The 23,429-nt window shown below is 35.9% G+C and overlaps 1 protein-coding gene across 1 annotated transcript in view; it reads right to left on the bottom strand.

The window, feature by feature from the left end:
* Window positions 1-23,429, bottom strand: part of SLA2 (Src like adaptor 2) — a 50,448-nt gene that overhangs the window by 22,939 nt on the left and 4,080 nt on the right. The window contains exons 2-4 of the mRNA XM_044090571.1: window positions 6,771-6,902; window positions 3,440-3,539; window positions 1,800-1,886 (exon numbers count right to left, since the gene is read on the bottom strand). Of these exons, the coding sequence (XP_043946506.1) occupies window positions 1,800-1,886; window positions 3,440-3,539; window positions 6,771-6,843 (260 nt within the window). The 5' untranslated portion in view covers window positions 6,844-6,902. The remainder of the gene's footprint in view (window positions 1-1,799; window positions 1,887-3,439; window positions 3,540-6,770; window positions 6,903-23,429) is intronic.

Genomic DNA, 23,429 nt, shown 5'->3' on the forward strand with positions numbered 1-23,429 from the left:
GAGGGGCATTAGACAGAAAGTAAATTATACCCCTTAACACTGCACAGTCCGGTCGGTAATAAAATCGTAGTGACACTCATTCTCCACATATATTTTTGGGCATTAATAACTCCATTATTGGGGCACTAGATGGATAACCAGTAATAATTAAGCAGTAAGGGGGAGCTAAAACAGTTGCACCAAGTATGTTAGCAAAACAAAAATATTCATCACATTGTACTGTATCTGATATGTGATCAATAATAAATTCCATTCTTAGGGTATAAGAACGTGTCTTTAAAATGCTTTATTGTTCTATGCTTCAGTGTCAGCATCTGTTTACTGAGACCATAGCACAGAAGATAAAGACTGCAGGTGTTAACCAGCAATATCTTGGAGATTGGGATTCTGTTTACTTGTATTTTGTACAGCAAGAGAGTCATTAATCAGACTGAGATTCTTGGATTATGCCTGAAAAGAGATCTTTGCCCCTAATCTGTAGTATTATTTAACCTAACTAAACAAATAAAACATAATTCATTCTATGTCAAAGAGCAACGCCATTATAAGAGCTGTGATTTGGAGTTTTAAGTGTTGTACCAGTGTCTGATTAGAAAACATTTTGTAAAGTAGAACCAACTTCTATTGTAAAACTGTGATAAAAATTCTTGGCAGAGTCCAGTACATTAGATAACAAAGGGAAATAAAGCATGTAATAAAGGTAAAAACCCACAAAAAGTAAACTAAACTAATGTCTTTCGGCTTTTCCTGGCTAGGGGTCGCCACAGCGGAACTCCGGTCCGCTAATGATTGGCAGTGGATTTTTATGGTGCTGAGGTGCTAGCCCGACACCCAACCTTCAAAGAAGGCACACTCATTCACGCACGCACCTACCTGCATGTCTTTAAATGTCACTCGACCGCAGGGGGGACATGCAGACTCCACACAGACTGTGCTCCAGCTGAGAATCGAACTGGAGAACCAATTGCTGTGAGGCGACAACACTAACCACTGCACCACCACGAGCCCTATAAACACCTACAAAAAGTGCTCTACAAGAAAAAGAATGATCATGTTGAAATGTGCTCTGTAGCCTAAATAACATTGTCTTGCCCTTTTCATCTCTAAACTCAAGCAATCGGATAGCTTCTTTCATATGTTAAGATATATACAGCCATAGTACTACATGTAGCTATGTTACACACACACACACACACACACACACACACACACACACACACACACACACACACACACACACACACACACACACACACACACCTATATCTATATTATTTGTTTTGAAATAAGTGTTTAATGACATTTTAATTAAATAAATGCAGGGATGTTATCTGTCACCTAACTCCCAGGGTTGCTTATATGCTGATGCAGTCTTAGCAGCTGTTGTGAATTATGAAGGGTTCATAAGTTCATACTAGGCTAACTGCCCATGTTAAGCCTAGTCAATTATCCCTTTTGAGACTCAAACCATGCATCTTCTATCTGGAAGGTAAACACCCTAACTATTATGCCAATATCCAACTACCTAGGGTCCAGGGGTGTGGATCAGTTTAAATACAGCCTGTTTCTGTCTAAGATCTGTTCACTCATCCATACATCTCAGAAATGACTGTGGTACATGGACTAAGGGAAAATGTTTCCTTATTGCTTAATGATCTGAAGGTGATTGTCTCTCTCCATTCTTATAAAGATTCTTGCATTGTAGTTCATCTGATGTTTACTGATAGAAATGACAAGAGCAGAGTGTGGCCAATAAAAATCATAAGCAACATATTAGTCCCAAAAACATCTTTACCTACCGGTGGTACACCTTGGCAGCATAGTTGCTGGGTATGTAGCATTCTTTGCCCGTTGACACAGACACCACTTTCCACCAACCACCATCCCTATAAGGTTAAAACAAAGTATAAACATTTAACTTATTCTAAACATTTTTATGTATAATGACCCCCCCCACCTCACCCATGATATTTCAGCATCAGAACCTTTAATTATCTCAGTTTTGTGCCTCCTTCATTTGCAAAGATTACAGTGCCATTTGAATACGAAAAGAAATGAAAACATTTCTAAAGTAGTTGCTTTACACTACAGCTACAATATTTTGCCAAAGAAAATGAAGCCTGTGTAAATACTTTTACAACCAAAAACAACAAGTAAATAAACAGATTCACCTTGCTACTTCTTTTGGTCAGTTATATCTTGCTGTCATTTAATCACCAAAATCACTTTGTTCACATTACCTTGGAATGTAAGTCTATTATTGAGTAGCAGTGCACATACTAAAAAGGAATATGGTTGCAAAGGCTTCTGCTTATTTTGTGTTAACTAATAATATTGTCTATTTTGGAAGAGATGAACCAAATGATCATTTACGTGTTTAAATATATTTAATTTCACATAAATTAATCAGATTATTGTGTTTATCAATACTGTCTAACAAAATGGAATTCATGTTTTCACAAGCTTGAAGTTTCACTGCTTCTTATCTGAGTTTTAATTTTTAAACTCAGAAAAGATTCCACAGAATGTGGAATCCCCTCATAGATGCTATGTAACTTAAAGTCTACTGTCTGTACATACTCTTAACTATTAAGCTCATAATAATCATGCTAATATTTTCTGATTTGGCGTCTACGTTATTTCCATCCTCATTCTTTTACTGACCAATCCTCAACATTTATCCCAGTCTGATTAGAATTTTACAAGACACATAGTTCAGAAGTTAATACAAATTGATAAAACTTAGATTTAATTTTTACTTACTGCTTCTTACAGGGAATATTTAGGAAACATGAAAATTGTTATTATAGAGCTATACACAATGTCAGATAAGAATTAAAAGTCCAGTGGAGGAAGATGGGAAAAGAGGAGATAAAGAGCTATTAAAAATGAGAAAATGTTCTTGTTTATGTCCAGATGCTTCTTAATAGCTGTCTGTGAGCAAATAAAAGTAGAAGGGTTATGATCTGTGAGATGAATCTGTGTAAACATTTTGTAACTTTTTCCCAGTCCCATTTTTGGAAATGTATTTGTGTGTGTGTGTGTGTGTGTATGTGTGTGTGTGTGTGTGTGTGTGTGTGTGTGTGTGTGTCTTTCGGCATTTCCTGGTTAGGGGTCGCCACAGCGGAACTCCGGTCCGCTAATGATTGGCAGTAGATTTTTACGTACTGGCTTGCCGGGCCTAACGCACAACCTTCAATGAAGGAATGCCCATTCACGCATGTCGCTACACAGAAGACACTCTAACTGAGAATCGAATGGGCAACATCTACCTGTGAGGTGACAATGCTACCGCAGCACCACCGCCGCAGCATTGTATTTAAGCATTCTTTTATAAACACACTTTTTTTCCAGTTATCCCTGTTTCCCCAGAGTTTGCTACACATTTTTATTATGAGTCTGCATGAGTCAAAGCAATGGACTGAACAGGTGTACTTACTCAGAAAGAACACGTAGTCGCTCTCCTATGGTGATAATGGTTTCACTCTGGCCTCCAGACGGAAAGTTATACAGAGCAACCACTACGTTCTTATTATTGTCTACAGATGAAAGAAAATCAATATGTTACAGCAACAAATCTTTGGGTAGCAGAAAAAATAATAAACAGTCACATATTATTCTCTAACTCAAAAAACAAAAAACACTGCTAGGCTCCAAGACTTCAGGTTTCCTCAGCAAAAGTGACATCTTGTACCCTGTACTGTCATCTAGAAAAACTGTATAGACAACCACAGTACAATGTTTAACATAACTGAGATTTTGTTCATTCATATATTTTGTTGGCTAGATGACCCCACAGAGTCTTGGGGCCCTTCTACAAGGGAGAGCTATATGCATACATAGTACAAACAGCAAATTTGATGAATAAAGTATTAACATTTCATTGCACAGACTATCGTTGTTTGCAGAAGTAGCTCATAACAGGGCAAGCCAATTTAAAAATAGTTGTTAAGAGTGAAAGAATTATAACACAGGAGATGGTTAGGTGCAAAGAAGGAATGGTAGTATGTGTGAAATTTGATATACACCAGCCTGCACAAAGGGGAAATTATTGCACATGTAAAACTGTGAGGCCAGCACTCGTATTGATGGCCATAGAGAGGAAGGACAAAAGAAAAACATTCTTAATGGTTTAATAATGAAGCCAAATGTATTAATTCTGTTTTCAGTGATGAACAAAGAACACCACAGAGTTAAAATTACTTGCTGGGATCACACGTTTTATTTTATTTATGCTGGAATTATTCAAAACCAGTTACTGTAATCTCATTTTTGTGTTACCAGTTCATTGACTATAAACATGAAATAATGAAGCAACAAAAAACATGACAAATATCTGATCTAATCAAGTTATTGGAGTATAGATATACTGAACAAAGATCAATTATTTGAAAATCTCTTGAAAGTTGTCTGTTATAAGAAGTTACATCTGACAACATAATATTAAAAACAGAATTAATTCACATTTGGTACAAAAAAGTATCTAGATTTCCAGTGTGTAGTAAAACAATTATGTAGTGGTTGGAGTGCAGTGGTTACACTCTGCTTCCGGAAAAAGACAAAAGACCTGATCTTAACAATTGTTAAGCATGCCCTACTTAACTTGAAAGATTGGGTCTCATGCTTGGCAGATAAATCTGTTTGTACTGACCAGTAAACAACAGCAAAGATTTGTTTCTCCCTGCTGTCTGTGCTTTGCTCTCAAGATGAACTCCTTGGCATCCAAGACTAGAAAACATAATTAAGGGTTATGATGGGAGACCCAGTCATATTTTTTGTAGTGCATGGGGGTTTGGGATAATAGTTAAAGTTTTCACCTCATAAACATAAGGTACATGGTTTAATTCTAACCTCAGGTTACGGGCTAAGGTTAAAATGGCTCTTCAGGGCAGTTTGCCTAGTATTCACCTGTGAATAATAATTTTGAGGAAGAGATTGGAATACTGATTAAGGACTTTACCTCACAGATACAAAATACAGGGTTTTATTCTGACTTCTGGTTATTGGCTGGGCTTATAAAAGTCTGCAGACTGATTGCCTAGTATTTACCTATGAACCTATTCTGCATGAATTGTTCACACAAACTCCATTTATTTCTATGTAGTTTTTCCTACTCTTTTTCTTAAGATCCCACCTCCATCTCTTTTACAACATTAAGTACTTTAATTATACCTGGTTTCAGTTTTGATTTCCATTTTCAAATATTTGTTTATTGGGCAGCCAAGAGCATTGAACTTAAGGCCTTTCCATGTCTGGCCAGTTCAGATGCTATATCCCCGCTCAAAAGAATTGTTTCCTTAATTAAAAACATTAGATCCCCCATCATGTTTGGCCACATAGAAAAATCTATTTATTTCAAATGGGGCCTTAAAATGAGGCAAACTCTATTAGGTACCACTAGAGCAAATATACAGTGCTATGTGGTACAGGTCAGAAGTCAGCCTTACAAATGTGACAACATGACAGGACGTCTGTTTTATCAAAGAAACCATAATGGAATGCAACTGTAAATCAGAAATATAGGTTGTCAGACAGTCCTTTCATGATTGCAACATACTGTGTTCTTTTATTTAGTAATATTTAAAGAGGACAATAATAATAATAACAAAATAATTTATACATTTTAACAGATGATAGCTTAGTTGTTACTAACATGAAAGATAAGTTTGGACTTACTTCACAAATGCATGCTGATCAGCTCTGCTATACGCTTGACTTGAACATGACTTAATCTAATTATATGTGATGGAATGATCATGTATGTCTGGAACTACTGCTATGAATACCATATTGGTGTCTTTTAGCTTAATAACCAGGTTCTGACACAAAAAGACCATATGGGTTGGACAACGAATTTAGCTATGTAGTATATACTGTGGGCAACAAAAACTATATTAAAAATCATAGTAACTCAAGTTTTAAGTTAACAAGATGTGGGATAACAGGAGAAGATGAAGAAAGGGAGTCTTCATTTATGCTTTAGCATGAAAATGACAAAGTACTACTTCTCTGAGAAAGTGGTAGACAAATGGAATAGGCTCCAAGGCTAAGTAGTGCATATGAAAATAATAGAATCTTTAAAAGGGCATGGAATAAATGGAATATCAGGAGTGCTAGAGGGGGGGGTGTCAGTTTCATGGTGGTAACTTTTATGTAGAGTTGGTAGATTATCTTAAATATGCATGTATTTAAGATATAAACAGATTGTAGTAGCAAATAATGTTTGTACACCTTCAAACATAAGTCTATGTTATTTTCAAGACCATTTTTGTTCGGAAGGTAACATGCATCTTTGTCTTGAAGTGTACAATGGAACTGTCTGATTAATAACATAATACAGGATGTTTGACCATCTGACATTTATTATAAAACAGAAAAATTAAAAGTTAAATGAGAACAGCAGTAGCCCTCAATTTTTTTGGGTTTGGAGGTATTTTTGAATGATTAACAATCTTAACCAAAATGTTTAGAGTGAATAGAGGCAATGTGTTTTCATGGGTATGGTAAAAGTGGCCATTGAGCCATAGCATGATAACCAATGTTTAATTCCAAATTCTCTACAGTATATATATATATATATATATATATATATATATATATATATATATATATATATATATATAGACTCACACACACACTATGTGACTGAGAAAATTTAATTTAACAACACCAAAAGGTGCTTACATTAATCCTAGAAAAGAGGCAGACATGCCAACTGGGTCTTATCTAGTTAGAAAGTAAAGGTGATTTAAAATATTAGGTAACTGTACCTGAATGAAGCTGATGATTGGTACCAGATGATGGTAAAGAAGTTCTCCTGCGTTTACTAGGAAGGCTTCCCATGTTGGCTGTCTTTTCAGTATGTTTGTCAGATGATGAACTTAGACATGAACATCAAATGCCTGTGAAGGAACAGAGAAGCCTTTGTCACTTCTAGATAGCTGAGATAATCTACAGATAGCCTAGACAATGTGTTTCTTCTATATCTGGCTGTCATACATACATACTGGACAATCGAGTTGTCAACTAACATTCTCACCTCTTACTCAATATTCTGCATGGGACAAAAATGCCATTTTTAGAAAATGAATCAGGAGATTGTTATACTGTCAGAAAAGTGCAGAAGGACATACAGCTTCTTGTGCAATGCATTGTGGGTAGCATAGGCAAATGGGTAAATTATGGCTGTGTTTAAGACAGCCAAAGGCCATGTAGATAGCTCAGAAAGCATAAAACCAATAAACCACACAGACATAGTTCCTACTGTCTGAAGATAATTGATTTGTCCTCAGTGACACCGTAGCCTACCACAGGATGACAGCAATAAAGTTAGAACATAGTGTAAAACACACACATACTTCCCAAAGACAAGAGTTACACTACAGATCACAAAAGTAAAGATTTCACTGAACAGTATGGCAGGGAAGTTCAAATTAGTTTTAGATCTGCAGTCTGATATTTTGATAAAAAAATAAAGAAGTATGTATACATTTAAATTCTGATTACACAGTTTTTAATTCTTTTGTTTCCATAATATCCATTTTCAACTAAGCACAATTAAATGTTTCTACCATTTTGCCAACTTCAGAACTTCAGAAGATATTCCACCATGACCAGTCTTACACACAGTTTATCTTGATTTAACATGTTATATGTCATATATTGTACAAAGTATTAGCTACTTAAATCACCCCCTGAAAAGGGTAGTACTGCTTCTCTTTGGGATAACTATCTTGACAAGGTTACATTATGTTATGTTAATTTCTCAGTAGTAATATGGCACATAACCTGTACACTTTCATGCCACAGAATGCCTTTAGCTATGTGCACATTTTAGTTATGTTTTAAGTCCTATTTAATTACACTTAGTTTAATACATATATATATGTATATATGTGTGTGTGTGTGTGTGTGTGTGTGTGTGTATATACCAATTTATTCTTGAAAGTGGCTTCGCTTTTATAACTTGCATATATCTATATTTATATCTATATGTGTGAGCATGTGCGCATGTGTGTGTGTGTGTGTGTGTGTGTGTGTGTGTGTGTGTGTGTGTGTGTATATATATATATATATATATATATATATATCAATTTATTCTTGAAAGTGGCTTCACTTTTATAACTTGCATATATCTATATTTATATCTATATCTATGTGTGTGTGTGTGTGTGTGTGTGTGTGTGTATGATATAATAGTTCCTGAGTGATATTTCTAAAATTAAGCCACATTTAAACAGTAATGTTTATGTATGCATATAGATAATTACATGGTAGTGTTTGCATCCAGACTCAGTTACCTGAGTATTTCAATGAGCCATTTTAAGGAAGATGTTATAAATAAAAGTATGTTTTTGAAACACTTCTTTCAGTGAGCTGTTGTTTCTTGGGAAAGATTAATTGTGAAAACAGAGGCACTTGTTCTTTCACAGATTACTTGTAAATAGTGACTGACAGTTGTAATTGACTTGTATATACCTACTTAATGTAACAGACAATTTCTTTTGTAGCAATGATAGGAACTATATATTTGCAAACTTTACTAATTGTTATATAATTTCTTTATCTTCTGGATTGTATTATCAAATGCTTTGTTTTTCATGTACGCCTCATACACTTCTGTTTACTATAATATCCTGTTATTTATTTATTTATTTTTGTATACTTCATGTCTATGGAGCTTTTCTCCACAGGACTCCAGTGAAAATGGGCTCTTTTGGCCCAATGGACCATCCTGGCAAACAAACTGCAAATAAATAAATAAATAATAAAGAAAGAAAGAAAGAAAGAATATTTTCATATAAAAACATGGCATGGATGCTGCTTCTATGCTTGTTAGACACAGAAATCACCTATTTCTGTAAATTGCTAGTATCGCTTCTGAGAAACACATTCCTTGACACTGCAAGCTTTTAATGTGATAATTTACTGAAAAGCAGGTCAATGCCAAAAAAACATGAGATGTGTACCCTTGGAGGCCATGTGTTATCAGTAGCACATAGTCTAAAATAAATAGCAGTCAGCCATTACTGTCTAAGGTCCTACTGCCTGTCCTAAAAATTATTTCACTGTATATAAGGTGGCAATTTTCTGAAAACTTTTTATTAAAGAAATTAGTATATTTCAACATAAGAACCAAGGTGGTGGTGCTGCGGTAGTGCTGTCGCCTCACAGTAAGACGCTGTCTGGTTCGATTTTCAGCTAAAGCGTCTTCTGCGTGGAGACATGCGTGAACGGGCGTACCTTCTTGAAGGTTGTGCATCAGGACTGGTAACTCGGCACGTAAAACTCAACTACCAATCATTAGCGGACCGGAGTTCCGCTGTGGTGACCCTTAACCGGGAAAAGCCAAAAGACACAAACAAAGTATATTTCGACATAAAGAGGCATGCAAAACTGCATGTGTAATTAAAACATACTCATTCAGTTACTCCAGTTGTCCCTAAAGGAAGGCTACAATTGATTTTAGAACTATTAACTTGGTTTCTTTGGAATCAAGGCTGTAAGAATAGGCAATGACCAAGAGTACAGATGATTTAAATGCAGTTTGTTAAAGATAGTGGAAGGCTTTCTATTCCACGCAGCAGGAAGTGAGCTCATTCATTTGTGACTCCACATTTAGGACAGAGGTCCTTACAGAAACCCAGGAATATTGTTTTTACTCAACTGCCCAAACAGGAAGTGTTTTTGCCAGCTGTAGACTTATCTGTGAAACACAGGAGGAGGAATAAATCAGTGGTTCTATAGCTCAGCTAAAGACAGAACTTGTGAAGCTAATCGCACACTATCTGTGCAGAACTCTCACTTTCCTTTCCTCCACATCAGATGGAACTGAAGTTGAAACATTTTGCTGCAATAAAAGCAATATTGAAAATTACAGGCTGCTAGCAGCAATGTAGGAATAGGACACATCTAACCAACAGCGACAATGGAAGCAGAAGATGGCCTGCAGTGAGATGACAGGGATCGTCATTTTGTAGGTCAGACTTGTGCAGGGACCTCTCAATAGCATTCCTCTGAATATTCTGGAAAAAGGGCCAGTTCCGAGATAGAGTAGTCATTCTCAGTTTGTCTCTTTGTCATGAATAGTAGCATAACCATGGAAAACTCATACAGCTTAAATAGGCGATAGAGTACAACTTTTAAATTGTATACATTCATACAGACATGATGCGCTCATATGACATTGAAAGTGAATAACAGTAAAGTGGTTCTGTTTATTTTATTATGCATATGATTCCAAACACTGTAATGAAATATACCAAATATCTGTGCAAGTCCAGAACTGACATCCCACAACTCCCAGACACACATCTAGCTACCTACAAGGTACATGTACACACATATCCCTCTGTAAGTGGGCTCACATCACTCCAAGTTAGAATATGTGGTAATATACTAGTCTGTTGCACTTCCTGCTTTTTATATTAAAATGCTTCTGTTTTTAAGTACTAGTTTGCTTTTCAAATGTGGCCACTTATTTACTGGTCTGCCGTGCAGTGCCAAACGATTTTCACAAGTCTGACTTTACTGCTGAAATGAAATTAGAGCTTCATTTTCAACTTGATTTTAACCCTTTCAGAAATAATTATTCCATAGTCAACTTCTGTTGTAGCACCTTTCTTGTGTCTTATACTGTATTTCAATATGCTAGATCATTTGCTGTGTAGTTATTATTTAACACAATTTCATGGAATGATTTTATTTTGACGCTAACTTCACTTAAGACAAACCATGCTTTGATATAATTAACAGCTGATAAATGTTGTAGACAAGTAGTGAGACACAAATGGAAGTGCTTTTTAGAAATATCACCACACATACCACTCAACTGTCCAGATTTTTGCAGAATGTCCAGATTTTCACCTGAAGTGTTGGGTCTGTTCCTCATAAAATTTGTGATTTTCTGGCAAGTCAGACTGAACTTAAAGACCATACTTTATGGAACAAAAACTACATAAAGAATCGCTGTATTGTACTTCAGAATCTGTTCAAAGACATGATTTGGCCTTATTTTTACTACTATCACCAGTCTAAGACAGCTTTCACCAAGTGGCTAAAATGTCATAGCTGTGGAGGAAATACATGGCAAAAGTGGCTCAACTACTTACAGTCTCACAAGTTGCAAGGCTCTGCAGAAGCAGAACCAGATTACGAGTTGGTATGCAAGTGTTCTGGTTTGGGAAATTCCTACAGCACAGCAGAGCTGATGAGACTGACCTGCTGCATTCTACGGATGAGCCTACAACTGTGCAGCAACACTGACTTTCAGTCTTTTCCTCTGTTAGGACTCAGATATGCAAGCAGTGTGCTGTGGCTGGAATTAGTCCCATATCAGCTGACCCACTGACCATCTGACCCATTCAGTTTGTGTTGCAACAGCTCCTTTTAAAGAGTTAAACAGTGTGGCTACAGTGGCAGGCAGAAAAGTTTTAATTATGTTAGATGTGAAGAGCGATTTCTATGCATAAAAAAAATACTCTCTAAGACCATTTTCTTTTCATGAGGCTGCCATTTTCAAATATTCATAGATTCATAGATATCCCAAGGCCGCTGAGTCTCATAACCATTCTTGCCTTAGAAGACCCTCCCTCACTCTGCACCTCCTTCCTCCATGAGGGACATACCTGTCACTCCCAGAAATAATTAACTAACCCTTAATTAATCCTTTCATTTAATAACTAATTATAACTTGCCTCCCCATCCAGCTTCTGTCCATCTTGCACTAATTGTGAAGTAAGATCTTTTAGGCCCCCTTCTGTATAGAGTTTCTCCAAACCAAGGAAAATATATAATCTCACCTCAGATTTCTTTTGATACAGAAGTCATATAAATAAATACATTATTTTTTAAGCTTTACAAACTGCAAATTTCAGAAAGATATGGATTCTTGATTTTCTGACTGCAGTTTTACACATTCAGGGTATAATGCTGTGTATCCCCACATGCAGGTGTGAATACTAATGTTAAAAAAGTCAGCAGAATATAGTCGAGCAAGTCAAGAAGTTTTCATTTATAGCCATATGAGACCAGTAGGTCTGGCTCGACTCTAAGAGTCAAAATAAAAGTTCATTCCAGGTTACTGCATATTGATACACTATAAAATGACTGTAAATGTCAGGCTTTGGCTGACCAAACTTATTACTATGATTATAACTATCTTGGCTTGGCCATGACACTTAGCTGTATATATAGATTGTGCAAAACTAAATCAGGCCTACAGTTTGAGCTGGATGTGGTTTACCCACTTCTGCATCAGTTTGCTATTATTCAAATAAAATTATGGAAGCAGCAGACCAGCCTGATGTCTAATCCTTTGGTATGGCTGATCAAGACCAAAACAAATATATTCCCGCATTGTCTACCACTGTAGGCAATAAATCCTAGGAACAGGAAGTGTATCTGTATATGCCTATGTATAAAAACAATGAGCAAAACACAGTTAACTACTCTTATTCCATTAGACATAATATCAACGTAGCAAAACAAAAAAATGACCAGATAGAAACACTCACTTTTATTCTAAAACAACATAAAGCTTTTGGGATTACCCTTCTTCAGTATTTCTGAATACTGAAAAAGGGTAATCCCAAAAGCTTTATGTTGTTTTAGAATAAAAGTGAGCATTTCTCTCTGGTCGTTTTTTTGTTTTGTATAAAAACACCCACATAGGTATAAGACTGTGAACTGAAGATCATGATTTAAATCCTGTTAGCCCCAGTGCCAGATATAGAGATAAAACAAAGAAATAGCTTGTCAAAGTTGTGTTCAGCCCTTCAAATTGACAGCAAAAATGCAGTGGATATTTTTGAAGTATTTGTTAACAGGGCAGGTCAACTCAGTTAAGAAACCCGCTTTTCAGTAACAAGGAAGTTAAGTCAAGACAAAGAAGTTAAGTGATTAGCTCAGAGTCCCTATTTATTGAAATAGGGGCTGATAGGCATTAAATCAAAACCTTTAGTTCTACAGTCTGATACCTTAAACTCCTCTAAACACCAATTAGTATTCAGACTGCAAAGAAATTCTTGGAGTATTGTCTGCACATAAAATAATTTGAAAGTACCGCTTTTTACCTCCCTGTGAGTGATGCAGTACATTTTTGGGACCAACATGTATTTAAAATATATCTACTTGAATTTTCAAACAAACACAAGCCTTTAATCATGACTTAAGGGCTCCTTTAATCAGAAATATCAAATATTTGTATTGTAAAACCAATATTTGTCCAACAAAAGGTATCGTATCATTTTTGTGTTCCAGTGTTTTCTGTTACTGGACCAGTACAGCATTTGTACTTTTTAACCTATGAGTGTGAATTATAGTGCAGCTGTATGTGGTTTTTTTTGGGACAGTCCAGTGACTGGGTAATGACTTCATTTTTTGCCGTCATCAATTGTCTTCCCTAGGATCCCTTTTGCCACACCATTACAGTACCATAGCAGTTTCAGCATTGACGGAGCTATTTATTCATAAAAGGAACCAGTAGTAGCATTTTTTAAGATATCACTTGGTACTGTTAAAAAGGTTGATGTGGATTTTAACATCAACCGTTCATTTCTGATTGCCTATTTAAAAACAGTTTCCAGTGAAACTGCTATCAAGTTCTACATATGTTTCAAAGATCATCCCTTCTTAAATACCAGAAAGCATTCCACATAATCTAGCTGTCACTTTACCATGTGCTATTTTCTACATAATTGTGTGATATTGCTGTTCTACATAACTGTGCAATATTACTGTAGCCAATAGAGCCGTAGCTTGCCTTGTGCCTTCCAGGTGTCAGTTAGAATAGCTAAACATCATATTGCATCTGACAAACTGCAAGTCATCTGATTTAGAGAAATGCATTTTTTCTGATTTATATTTTATTATGATAACATCTAAAACACATGATGATGATGATGATGATGCTTTTAAATGCTGCTGCAATGTCAGATGAGATGAGTACTCCAGCCCAGGCCAGTCAGTTGCTACCTGACAAACAGCACGAACTTTTCACCCCCACATGTTGAACACCAATCAAGTGCATGATAAATGTAAGGCTGCCTGTAGGGAGTTTCCTGAAATATAAAAGGCTATGCTTGTGAAACCTGCATAGAAACACCTTAGTGTGACCCTCTGATGTTCTGTTTGATGATCATCACACAGCAAAGAGCAAAGGATTTTCAGTGTACTACGACACAACTGTTCTCAGAAACATAGATCACACATGGGTCCACATGGTGATATTTGCCACTTTTTCTGATGCATTCCATCTCTCATTGTATGTAAAATAGATGAGTACATAGCAATCTCACTCATCACAAGTTACAAGAAACACAGTTTTATGCAGAGTTGTGTGTAAGCATATTTATGCATTATAGAGCAACTTCAGGGAAAATTTGTTTCTGTAGAGACCTTTATGGAAAACTGTCTCCATAGATGCCTGTTCACTTACTAAAGCAAACGAAAGGGAGATTTCACCTGTTAAACATGGTCTCAGAGGTTAACACAGTAGGTAGTAATATCTCTTTTGGCATCTTTTACAAGGTAGCTGCTTCAACTGTGTGCATTGTCTTTCACCTTAAAACAGGCATAACTATGCAGCACAGCAATGAGTGAGGCATGTCATATGTATCCATGTGGTAGTTCACAGAGTGGGCCATGCCCAAAGCATCTCCAAGGGTATAGGCATGTCCTATGCATCAGTGCTACACTGCAAGGAGAGGGGCATATGCATCCATGCAACAGGACAAGAGAAGTATAAGTCATAAGCATCCATGTGTCAGTACAAGTGGAAAGGGCACATTCCATGCATCCATGTATCAATGCAAGTGGAAACGACACATTCCATGCATCCCTGTATCAATGCAAGTGGAAAGGGCACATTTCATGTAACCATGTATCAATGCAAGTGGAAAGGGCTCATTACGTGCATTCATGTATCATTGCATTCATAAACCATTATATAAGAAAAAAGGTGTACCTTATCAATCCATGCAACATTATAAGGAGATCTGCATGCCTCATACATGAATCACACTAAACCTACAGAGAGCTCATGCAAATAACCCAAAATCACTGCAGTGTAATTAGTTATGAAATTCTTTGTTTACTGAAAAGACACGGTCTTTTGCAATAGTAACACTTTAGGTTCCTGCTTTATCCTATACTGAAACCTACCTTTACTGGTACTGATTTCATATTTCTGATTTCGACATAACAATACTCCCCATAAAGGCTTAAAGTTTAAATATGCAGTGACACATCTCTGTAAACTAAGACATACTTAGAAATTTTGTGCATGTATAATGCTGGCATTTTACTGTACAAGCAAAAGCAGGACAACAGTATATATATATATATATATATATATATATATATATATATATATATATATATATGATATTATATTATCTTCTTTCACACTCCTTATGTCACTGAAATAATGGATGTAGTCAGGCTAATACATATGAGGTATTCTTAGCAGTGTGAATTGAGTTTTAAACTCCTTATTGTGATATTTTGGAGAATGAACTGAAATTATCGAAACTTAATAAACTTCTTCTTTATGTGCAGCAGTACATTTGCACCAGCACACAGCAGTGTTTAAGGAGATTGCAATAGAAATGTAGTACTTAGTACTGTGAGCCTATATATCTCAAACAAAATTAAAAATCTGTATTATTCTCTGGATGTTTACAGTATTTCCTTAGCACAGTGAAAAAAATGGATGTTAGCCAACGTAATGCTTTGGAAAAGGGTAATATATCACTAGGATAACAGCACTTAGACACTGGTATGGAGCACATGCTTAGCTATAACCAAGCTTTAACTCATCAGGTTATAAATACTGACTTCATAACTATGAAAATCTAAAGTAAAGGTGTTTCAAAGTGCATAAAAATAGATTGTTATACAATTTGAAATATCACTGCAGAGCTAAAAAAGTTAAGTATTATAATTACTTTGAGATATTTGCATCTGTTTTTGTTCACTCTTCTTACTACCACATCAGAATTTTTTGGCAAACTGATGCAAAAAAAGCAACTTAATATTTGCAGCATATCAACTCTAAAATCATGGCAGCTCCTTCATAAACCAGAAAAGCTGCCTGTACAGAGCAGCTACTATGTTTACTTGAGACCTTGCTTTGAAACTACCAATAAAGCACGTATGTAAGTTTACATAAATAAATACAGATTTTTGTTTGCTCAGAGTACTGTTATATTTCTCTGAATTTACATTTTTATTACAAGAACCTTCAGTAATGATATTATGACCCAGTGCATCCAATTTATTTCTAAGTGTTGTGCAACAAACTTGTTGAAACACCACTTATGTCTGCACAGCCATATGTGCTGTTGCCTCACCAAAAGTTGGTGGACAGGGGTTCTGTTTTTTTTAACTATAGCATCATGTAATACAAATCTAAATTTCTAATAAATATTAAACATTAATGAAAATGTTCCTGAACCATTTTGATACTTAGAATGATACGTTAAAAAGTCGTTATGAAACATGAACTAAAAAAAAAATTGCTTGAATTAAATTTATATCAATTAAATCTTAAATTGTTTGTGTGTGTATATGTGTGTGTGTGTGTGTATATATATATATATGTATATATATATATATATATATATATATATATATATATATTATACACACACACACACACACACACACACACACACACACACACGTATATCATTATATGTTTTCTTTCTTCTGTCACTTTACTGTTCAGAAAGGAATGCAAAAACTAATAGACGTCTTCTCATACAAATGAATGCTTGTACTTTGAATATTAGATATTATTACTTTATGGAATTAGTGTAACCGTATAGGTGCACAATGATAGATTAAGTTTCTGCGGCTCTTATGACATAAAAAATGGGCCTCTATTAACTGGTTTGAGGGTTTCTTTTAATTATTCAACATATAAAACAATGATATATGACAGAATTGAGTACTTCAGTATTAAAATCTTACTGATCCTCTTTACCACTTCGGCATAACATAACATGTAATAACAGGCCTAAAGCAACATTGGCAGTTTGAGAGGGGTCCCTCGAAACTTTAGTGTTTTACAGTCAAGCGCCAAACAATTCAGTGCAGCTATCTCTGGGTGGGCCTAGAAGCTCCCTCTATTTTTCTTAAAAGCCCTCGAGGTGCTACCCCTACAGTCTGACTTTACTTTGTAACTGGAAATATGCCCAGTTCGTCAAGGCATCACCAGCAGTGAAGGAACGTTTTAGTCAGATCAACAGCACAAAATAATCATTCATGCATGTAACTAAAGAGGTAAATTATTTGTTTAGCTTTTAACCATTTCTAGCCTCAGGCATATTGGTGACATAAAATTATTTTTAAGAAAATGAAATGCAAGCACAGGTCTCCTGTACATATGACTAGAACAGACCAGGTTTGTGGCAGTCTAACAGACGATGCTTCAGAGTGTACACTTAAAAGGAAGCTGTACAGCAGACATAAATGGTATCAGCAGATTAACCTCTGTCTATCTATCTGTTTACAAATGTGTGTGTATATATATATATAGTAGATGTTTACTTCACAGAACAGTGGCTCTGTCCTGGGAATTCAAGCTAACAGCCAGCCACAAAGTAATACTGCTAAAAGCACATTGTGCTTTGCTTTGGAATTCATTCTGATAATAACCAACAACATGTTATTATTTCTCATTTATAGCCACACAACTTAACAGAGACATTTCTGTTTTTACAGTATGTTTCGCTAGATTAAGGCAACATTCTCTGGGTGGTATTTAGGTTTTCTCCATTAAAATTGTGTTGCCCCTAAATGGGTTTTTATGACTGCTGGCTTGTGCTTAGACCTTAAAGGTTGTGGTTATATGCATATTGATTATTAGGGACTATACAGACATTTACCATTAATAGCATCCTTGCCAGTTTGGTATGGGATGAGAGGTCCACATCTGAGAAACTATCCATCTCACTGAATGCCAATACAAGTTTGTAGATATTGATCCTTAGAGAAGATTATGGGTGGATTTGTTTTTCTTTGTTTTTCTTGCTCTGTAGAAACATATTAGACACTAACTTCTGTAGCTGTTTTACTTAAACAGTAAACATTTTATTGATATACATTTCTAAGCAATGTTGATCTTTACAGTGTTTTGGTACTGTCATTCTTTTGTTTTCTTTATATTGTAAAGTATCAGCTCAGAATTGTATTCTTGTTCTTGGGTATTTATAGTAACAGCTGCATGACTTTCCAGTTTGCTGCCTTAAAATGTATAAACACTGTTTACGTTGCTCATTTCCTTATCAGAAAAGATTTGCAGCCGTTTGATTTCCATCCTTTCCATCACTTGTACTACACAGTCACTCCATTTTGTATGTGCATTTCTTCAGCAGTCCACTTTTGGTCACCACTGGGTTTTTGGAATGTGGCTCCTTCTATGTATAAGGGGACCTCCATTCCAGCTGCTGTCCTGTAGAGGGTATCTTATACCTCTAACTGTCACCAAGATAGGGGGTGGTATTAACAGGCTAGCTTTCTTGCAGCAGTGCAGAGGATTCCCCTTTTTTGCCGCTGCCCCTGAAAAGCTGCCTGATGTGCAGTGATGTCTTGAGGCTGAGCTAACACAAGATCCCTCAGTTCCACTACCCATTCATATGCCAGCATAGGCCATGCTGTACACACTGTGTATACCTGTGATGTGCCTCCAAGCTGTCACATCTCCCCTGAAATAGCAGTGCTGGTGGTGATACAGTCAATCTATCTCCAACCACTTCTTTGGCTGCTACTAGAGAGGAGACATTATGTTGAACTACCTTTTGGCAACAGAGGAGTTCTCCCATTTTTTCCATGGTTGTGCAACCTTACCCTTAGAGTAGGTATATATAATTTTGGGGGGTGTTTTTGAGAATTACTGAAAGCATATTTCTCAACCACTTAGCACAATAAATCTGTACAAAGCCATAAATAATGGAGGGACAAAGGCCAAGAAAAAGGAGAATTTTTAAATATTACTGTAAACTTAGAAAGTTGATTGAATAACAGGTTTTGCATTGGCATGAATTTTCTGAAAGTTATGTAGTCTGAAATTCAGATGTCTTTCATAATCTTCTAATTTCATTCCTCAACAATTTGCATAAAGCCAAAATATTTATGAGGAGCAGACCAAAAATACAAGACAAAAATCTGGATATTCTGTGAAAGTTCTGACAGTTGAGAAGTACGACTAAAAGGTGTTTAGCATAATTGTTTTGATTATCCGCAGCTGAAGAAACAGTCGACTACAGATCAACGTGAATCCATGCTGGTACATGGCTAGTTAGACCAATTTCTTAAACAGATCCTTTCCATATGCAGCCTACTCTTCAAACCCAGAATGCATGCAGAATAATTGGGGTAAAACATCTGCGGTAGTAGGACTGCCTTCTCCTCAGTGTGTCCTTGTGCATTACATCACAGACTTTTGTTTATGTCATCATTAATGACATGCTGTCATAAACAGAGCTATGATATTAGACACTGGCAAAGAAGCAGTGGTGAAATGTGAAAATACTCTTATCAAGTACCGCTTTAGTAATAAGATAAGATTATACATTGTCATTGATAAAATGTTATTAGATTGTTTATCTAGAAGATCATATTAATGATGCAAAAAAACTGTATGACTGTCCAGTGGTACCTGGGATATATCACTGTCTAATAAGCAGAATAACATATAAAGAATAATCTACTTTTTTATCTGTATATTTTTAAAGCTGTTCTCAGAATACGAAGAATACTCTATACATTTTAACTATGTGAGTTTTTATACATTCATAAGGATTTAACATCGAAAGTTTGAAAAAAAAATGAAATGCTGATGACTTTAGATTATAATCACTTTAGATATCAAATAGTCAATACAACATCAGAGATGTAAAAGATGACTATATGCTGGCTAGGAAAGTGTCACATGCTGAGTTTTTTTTCTGTTAAGCACATAACATTTTCTTTAGCTAAAGAAGTGGTAAGAGCACAGGTATGCATATTACAAAACAAACATATGGAGTACAATACAAATATACAAATGAAAACATAAAACCTGAACCATATAGTCTGAGCCTAGATACCATCCCAGAGACCTCAAAGCTTTCCTTACTGGAAATGCTATTGATAACTTTTCGATAGGAAAATCTGTAGCTTATGTCTTACCTCCGATGGCTTGAATCTCTGTGAGCTTTTGTTGGTGAATAATAAATTCAGAATCTGTACTCTTCTCCACATTTCAGACCCAAGTATAAGTCATTAGGCCTTAAATCTAATTTTTTTATCTACTAAATAAAATTCTTCTATAATGAACCCTTTCAGCCATGAATGCAACTGCAATATTTAGTATTTTATAAACAATCCCAAAACAGGTCTATATTACAACATCGAACTCACAGGAGTCCGAATGTTGTAATATCGAACCCAAATGTTCAAAACACGAAAATAATGAAGACACGGAAGACCGATTTTTTTTCCCAGGAAAAAAAATTGATGGGCCATTTTCATGGATTTGCTATTTCCTCCACTGTGGTGCGATCTCGGAGTTAGTATATTTAAGTAGGGAGTGTATGGGGGGCACAGCCCGCCATATTGGGGGGTGTAGGGGGCAAAGTCCCCCCCACATTTGAGTAAGTTTAAAGTGTACCTGTTTTTTTTTTTTTTTGTACCGGAACAGCAATTTTTTTCCCTGGGAAAAAAATTGCTGTTCTTTGTTTTTGCACATTTTGGGTTTCAAACTTAACAGTTTGATATTACATCGTTCAAACTCCTATGAGTTTGACGATGTGATACAGACCCTCGAAAAACATAGCAGCACATCCGGTGAGGGATTTGAAATGATCTTATGCTATATTACTCCAAGTTTTTGAGTGATTAAAGGAGTACATCCAATCTGATAAAAGCACTGGCAGCCATCGCTGGTCTCCATTACCCAGCTGAGCTCTTGGCTTTCTAGGACAATTTACCAGTAGTTTGAGAACTCATCTAGTACATGGAGAACAGAAACAGTTGCAAATCTCCATATCAAGTCTGGCGTATTTGTTTAATTCCTTCCAAATTTGGATTAGTATATTGTAAAACCTTTAGAAATCTCAACTCCAGAGTTGTATTATACAGCATAAATAGGGAACGTATTTAAATACAAACTGTAATATAATCTGTAAACTCTCACCAGTTCAACTTCAGAATAAAATAAGAAGACTGTAATCATTAGGACCGAATCAGGTCTAGGCTACCATATGGCTGTGTTGATGCTGCTACGTAACTGAGGAAGTGCACCACTGTTATTGTTGAAAATGTTTTCTGTTAGCTATATAGTATGGTATAATATAGTATAGTATAGATACTGCTATCACTGGAACAGGAGAGGACATATCAAAGAGAAAGGCTAGATAGGAAAGATCCTGGGGATCAGTGTACTGTTAAGGCCTTCATAGCAGTCCTGACAAAGTACATGTTCAGAATGGATTATAAGAAGAGCCAGGACATCCACTCCTATGACATATAGCTAAAAAACTATGTAGAAGTAGACATGCACAATATGAGAAACTGTGAATGAACAATGTACAACAAACTGTGTTTCACTATGTATTTCTGTACTAAACTGCAGGGTGGACCATCCAAGTACATATTATAAAATGCAAAACATTTTATATAAAACATTACACTAGTTCACAATATTTTAAATTAGTCTTAGTTTTCCCACTTTTTACATCTGTAGTACCCATTGTTTTCCCACTCTTTTACAACTGTGGTACCCATGGCATATCATAATTTTGGCCATCTCATTTTATAGGAAGATGGTCAATATTTGTAGGCCTCCAAGCTGTTAAATGATTGCTTAAGCATTAAATATATGCAGTAGTAGTGTTTTTTTTCTCAGACAGCATGGTTAAGGAACATTTTTAGACCATGGGATTACAATGATGTATTGTCTCACTGCTCTCTGCTTATACAACCAGACTAATTACTGTATCCTGCATTAACAACTTACTAACTCTAGAACAGCATTTTCTCAATGGTAAGACCACCCTTAATGGGTAGGCCCAGGCCTGTTTCAGTGAAGGCCCAAAGTCTGAAAATACTGTGTACTTAGTAAAGACGCAGTATGTTTTTTATATATGAATGCAGAAAGACAACACTTGGTAAATTTGACTGTAAATTAATATTAAAATAGAAGTATACTAAGCTAAATCTTGCTTATTTCAAGTGTGTGTGTGTGTGTGTGTGTGTGTGTGTGTGTGTGTGTGTGTGTGTGTGTGTGTGTGTGTGCGTGTGTGTGTGTGCGTGTGTGTGTGTGTACGCACATGGATGTGTATGGGGGGGTGGCTTCATCTGCTTCACAAAGTACAATACTTTTTTAAATAAGGAATCCCAAACTGCATTTTTAATGACTATGAGGCTCAAGGAATTTTTGTGCTGTGGTCTCAGGTAGGTCTATTGTGACAAGCTGGGATTCTATGCCTTAGAAGAAGGGAACTGCCAAATGTTTGAGCCTTGTCTGTTGTAATATGTATAACATTTCAGTCCATGAAAAGTTATTATATCACTTCTGCATGTTGCGTGTGTTGATGAAAATAAATGCCTCACTCTTTAAGACTATGAGTTCAAATGGTTCAGCACACATCACCATAGTATGTCTTTGCCCATGATTTCGGGCAGCAGTTATATCTTACTTGTTAAACTGAGTATATGCAGGGCCTCAGTCTTTCAGCTAAATATGCCATCTTTCGAATACTGTTCCTAAGTATCTGGAAGCAGGTATTAATGATAGTATGAAGCATGTACGACCATGCTGAGCAGGCATAGTATATCCGGAGATGAGGTAATTGTTAGCCTGATAAAGTGTTATCATATTGTACAAGTGCATGATTCTATGACCCTCTCAAAAGTTGTTATACCGACTTCTTTTTTGAAAGGATGTAGGTAAACCACTACTAGAATGCAGTAGAAATAAATTTTCCAACCACAGAGATCACGCTGCTTGTGTGAACATTGCATAAATAATTTGAGAAAGGCTAGAGCTAAAAAACAGACAATAAACACTTCAGATATGGTTTTAAAAGAATGTGCACAACTAATTTTAATTTATTTAAAATTATAAGTTAGTAATAGTAAGTTAACATGAGGATGGCATTGTGCAATATGCATTTTCAACTAGTAAATTAAGGTTTTCCCAGTACAATGATAGTGCTGTTAAATTTTAAGGCACTAAAATTGTGCTGCCAAATGCGTTATAATGTATCATATAATGTGATAGCCAAATGACTGTCCCCTACCTAGGCAGTAGCCAAGGTTAAACCATATGTGGGTCAGTGGGATTTTTTTTCCATTGTTAAATTTTTATGTTTGTTTCTATGACAACAAACTGCACTGCAATCAAGGACTATTCATTTCTGAATTTAAAAGTTGGTTCTTTT

Source organism: Protopterus annectens, chromosome 12.part0 (assembly GCF_019279795.1).
Source record: "Protopterus annectens isolate FY-2018-M chromosome 12.part0, PAN1.0, whole genome shotgun sequence".
Classification (NCBI taxonomy): domain Eukaryota; kingdom Metazoa; phylum Chordata; order Ceratodontiformes; family Protopteridae; genus Protopterus; species Protopterus annectens.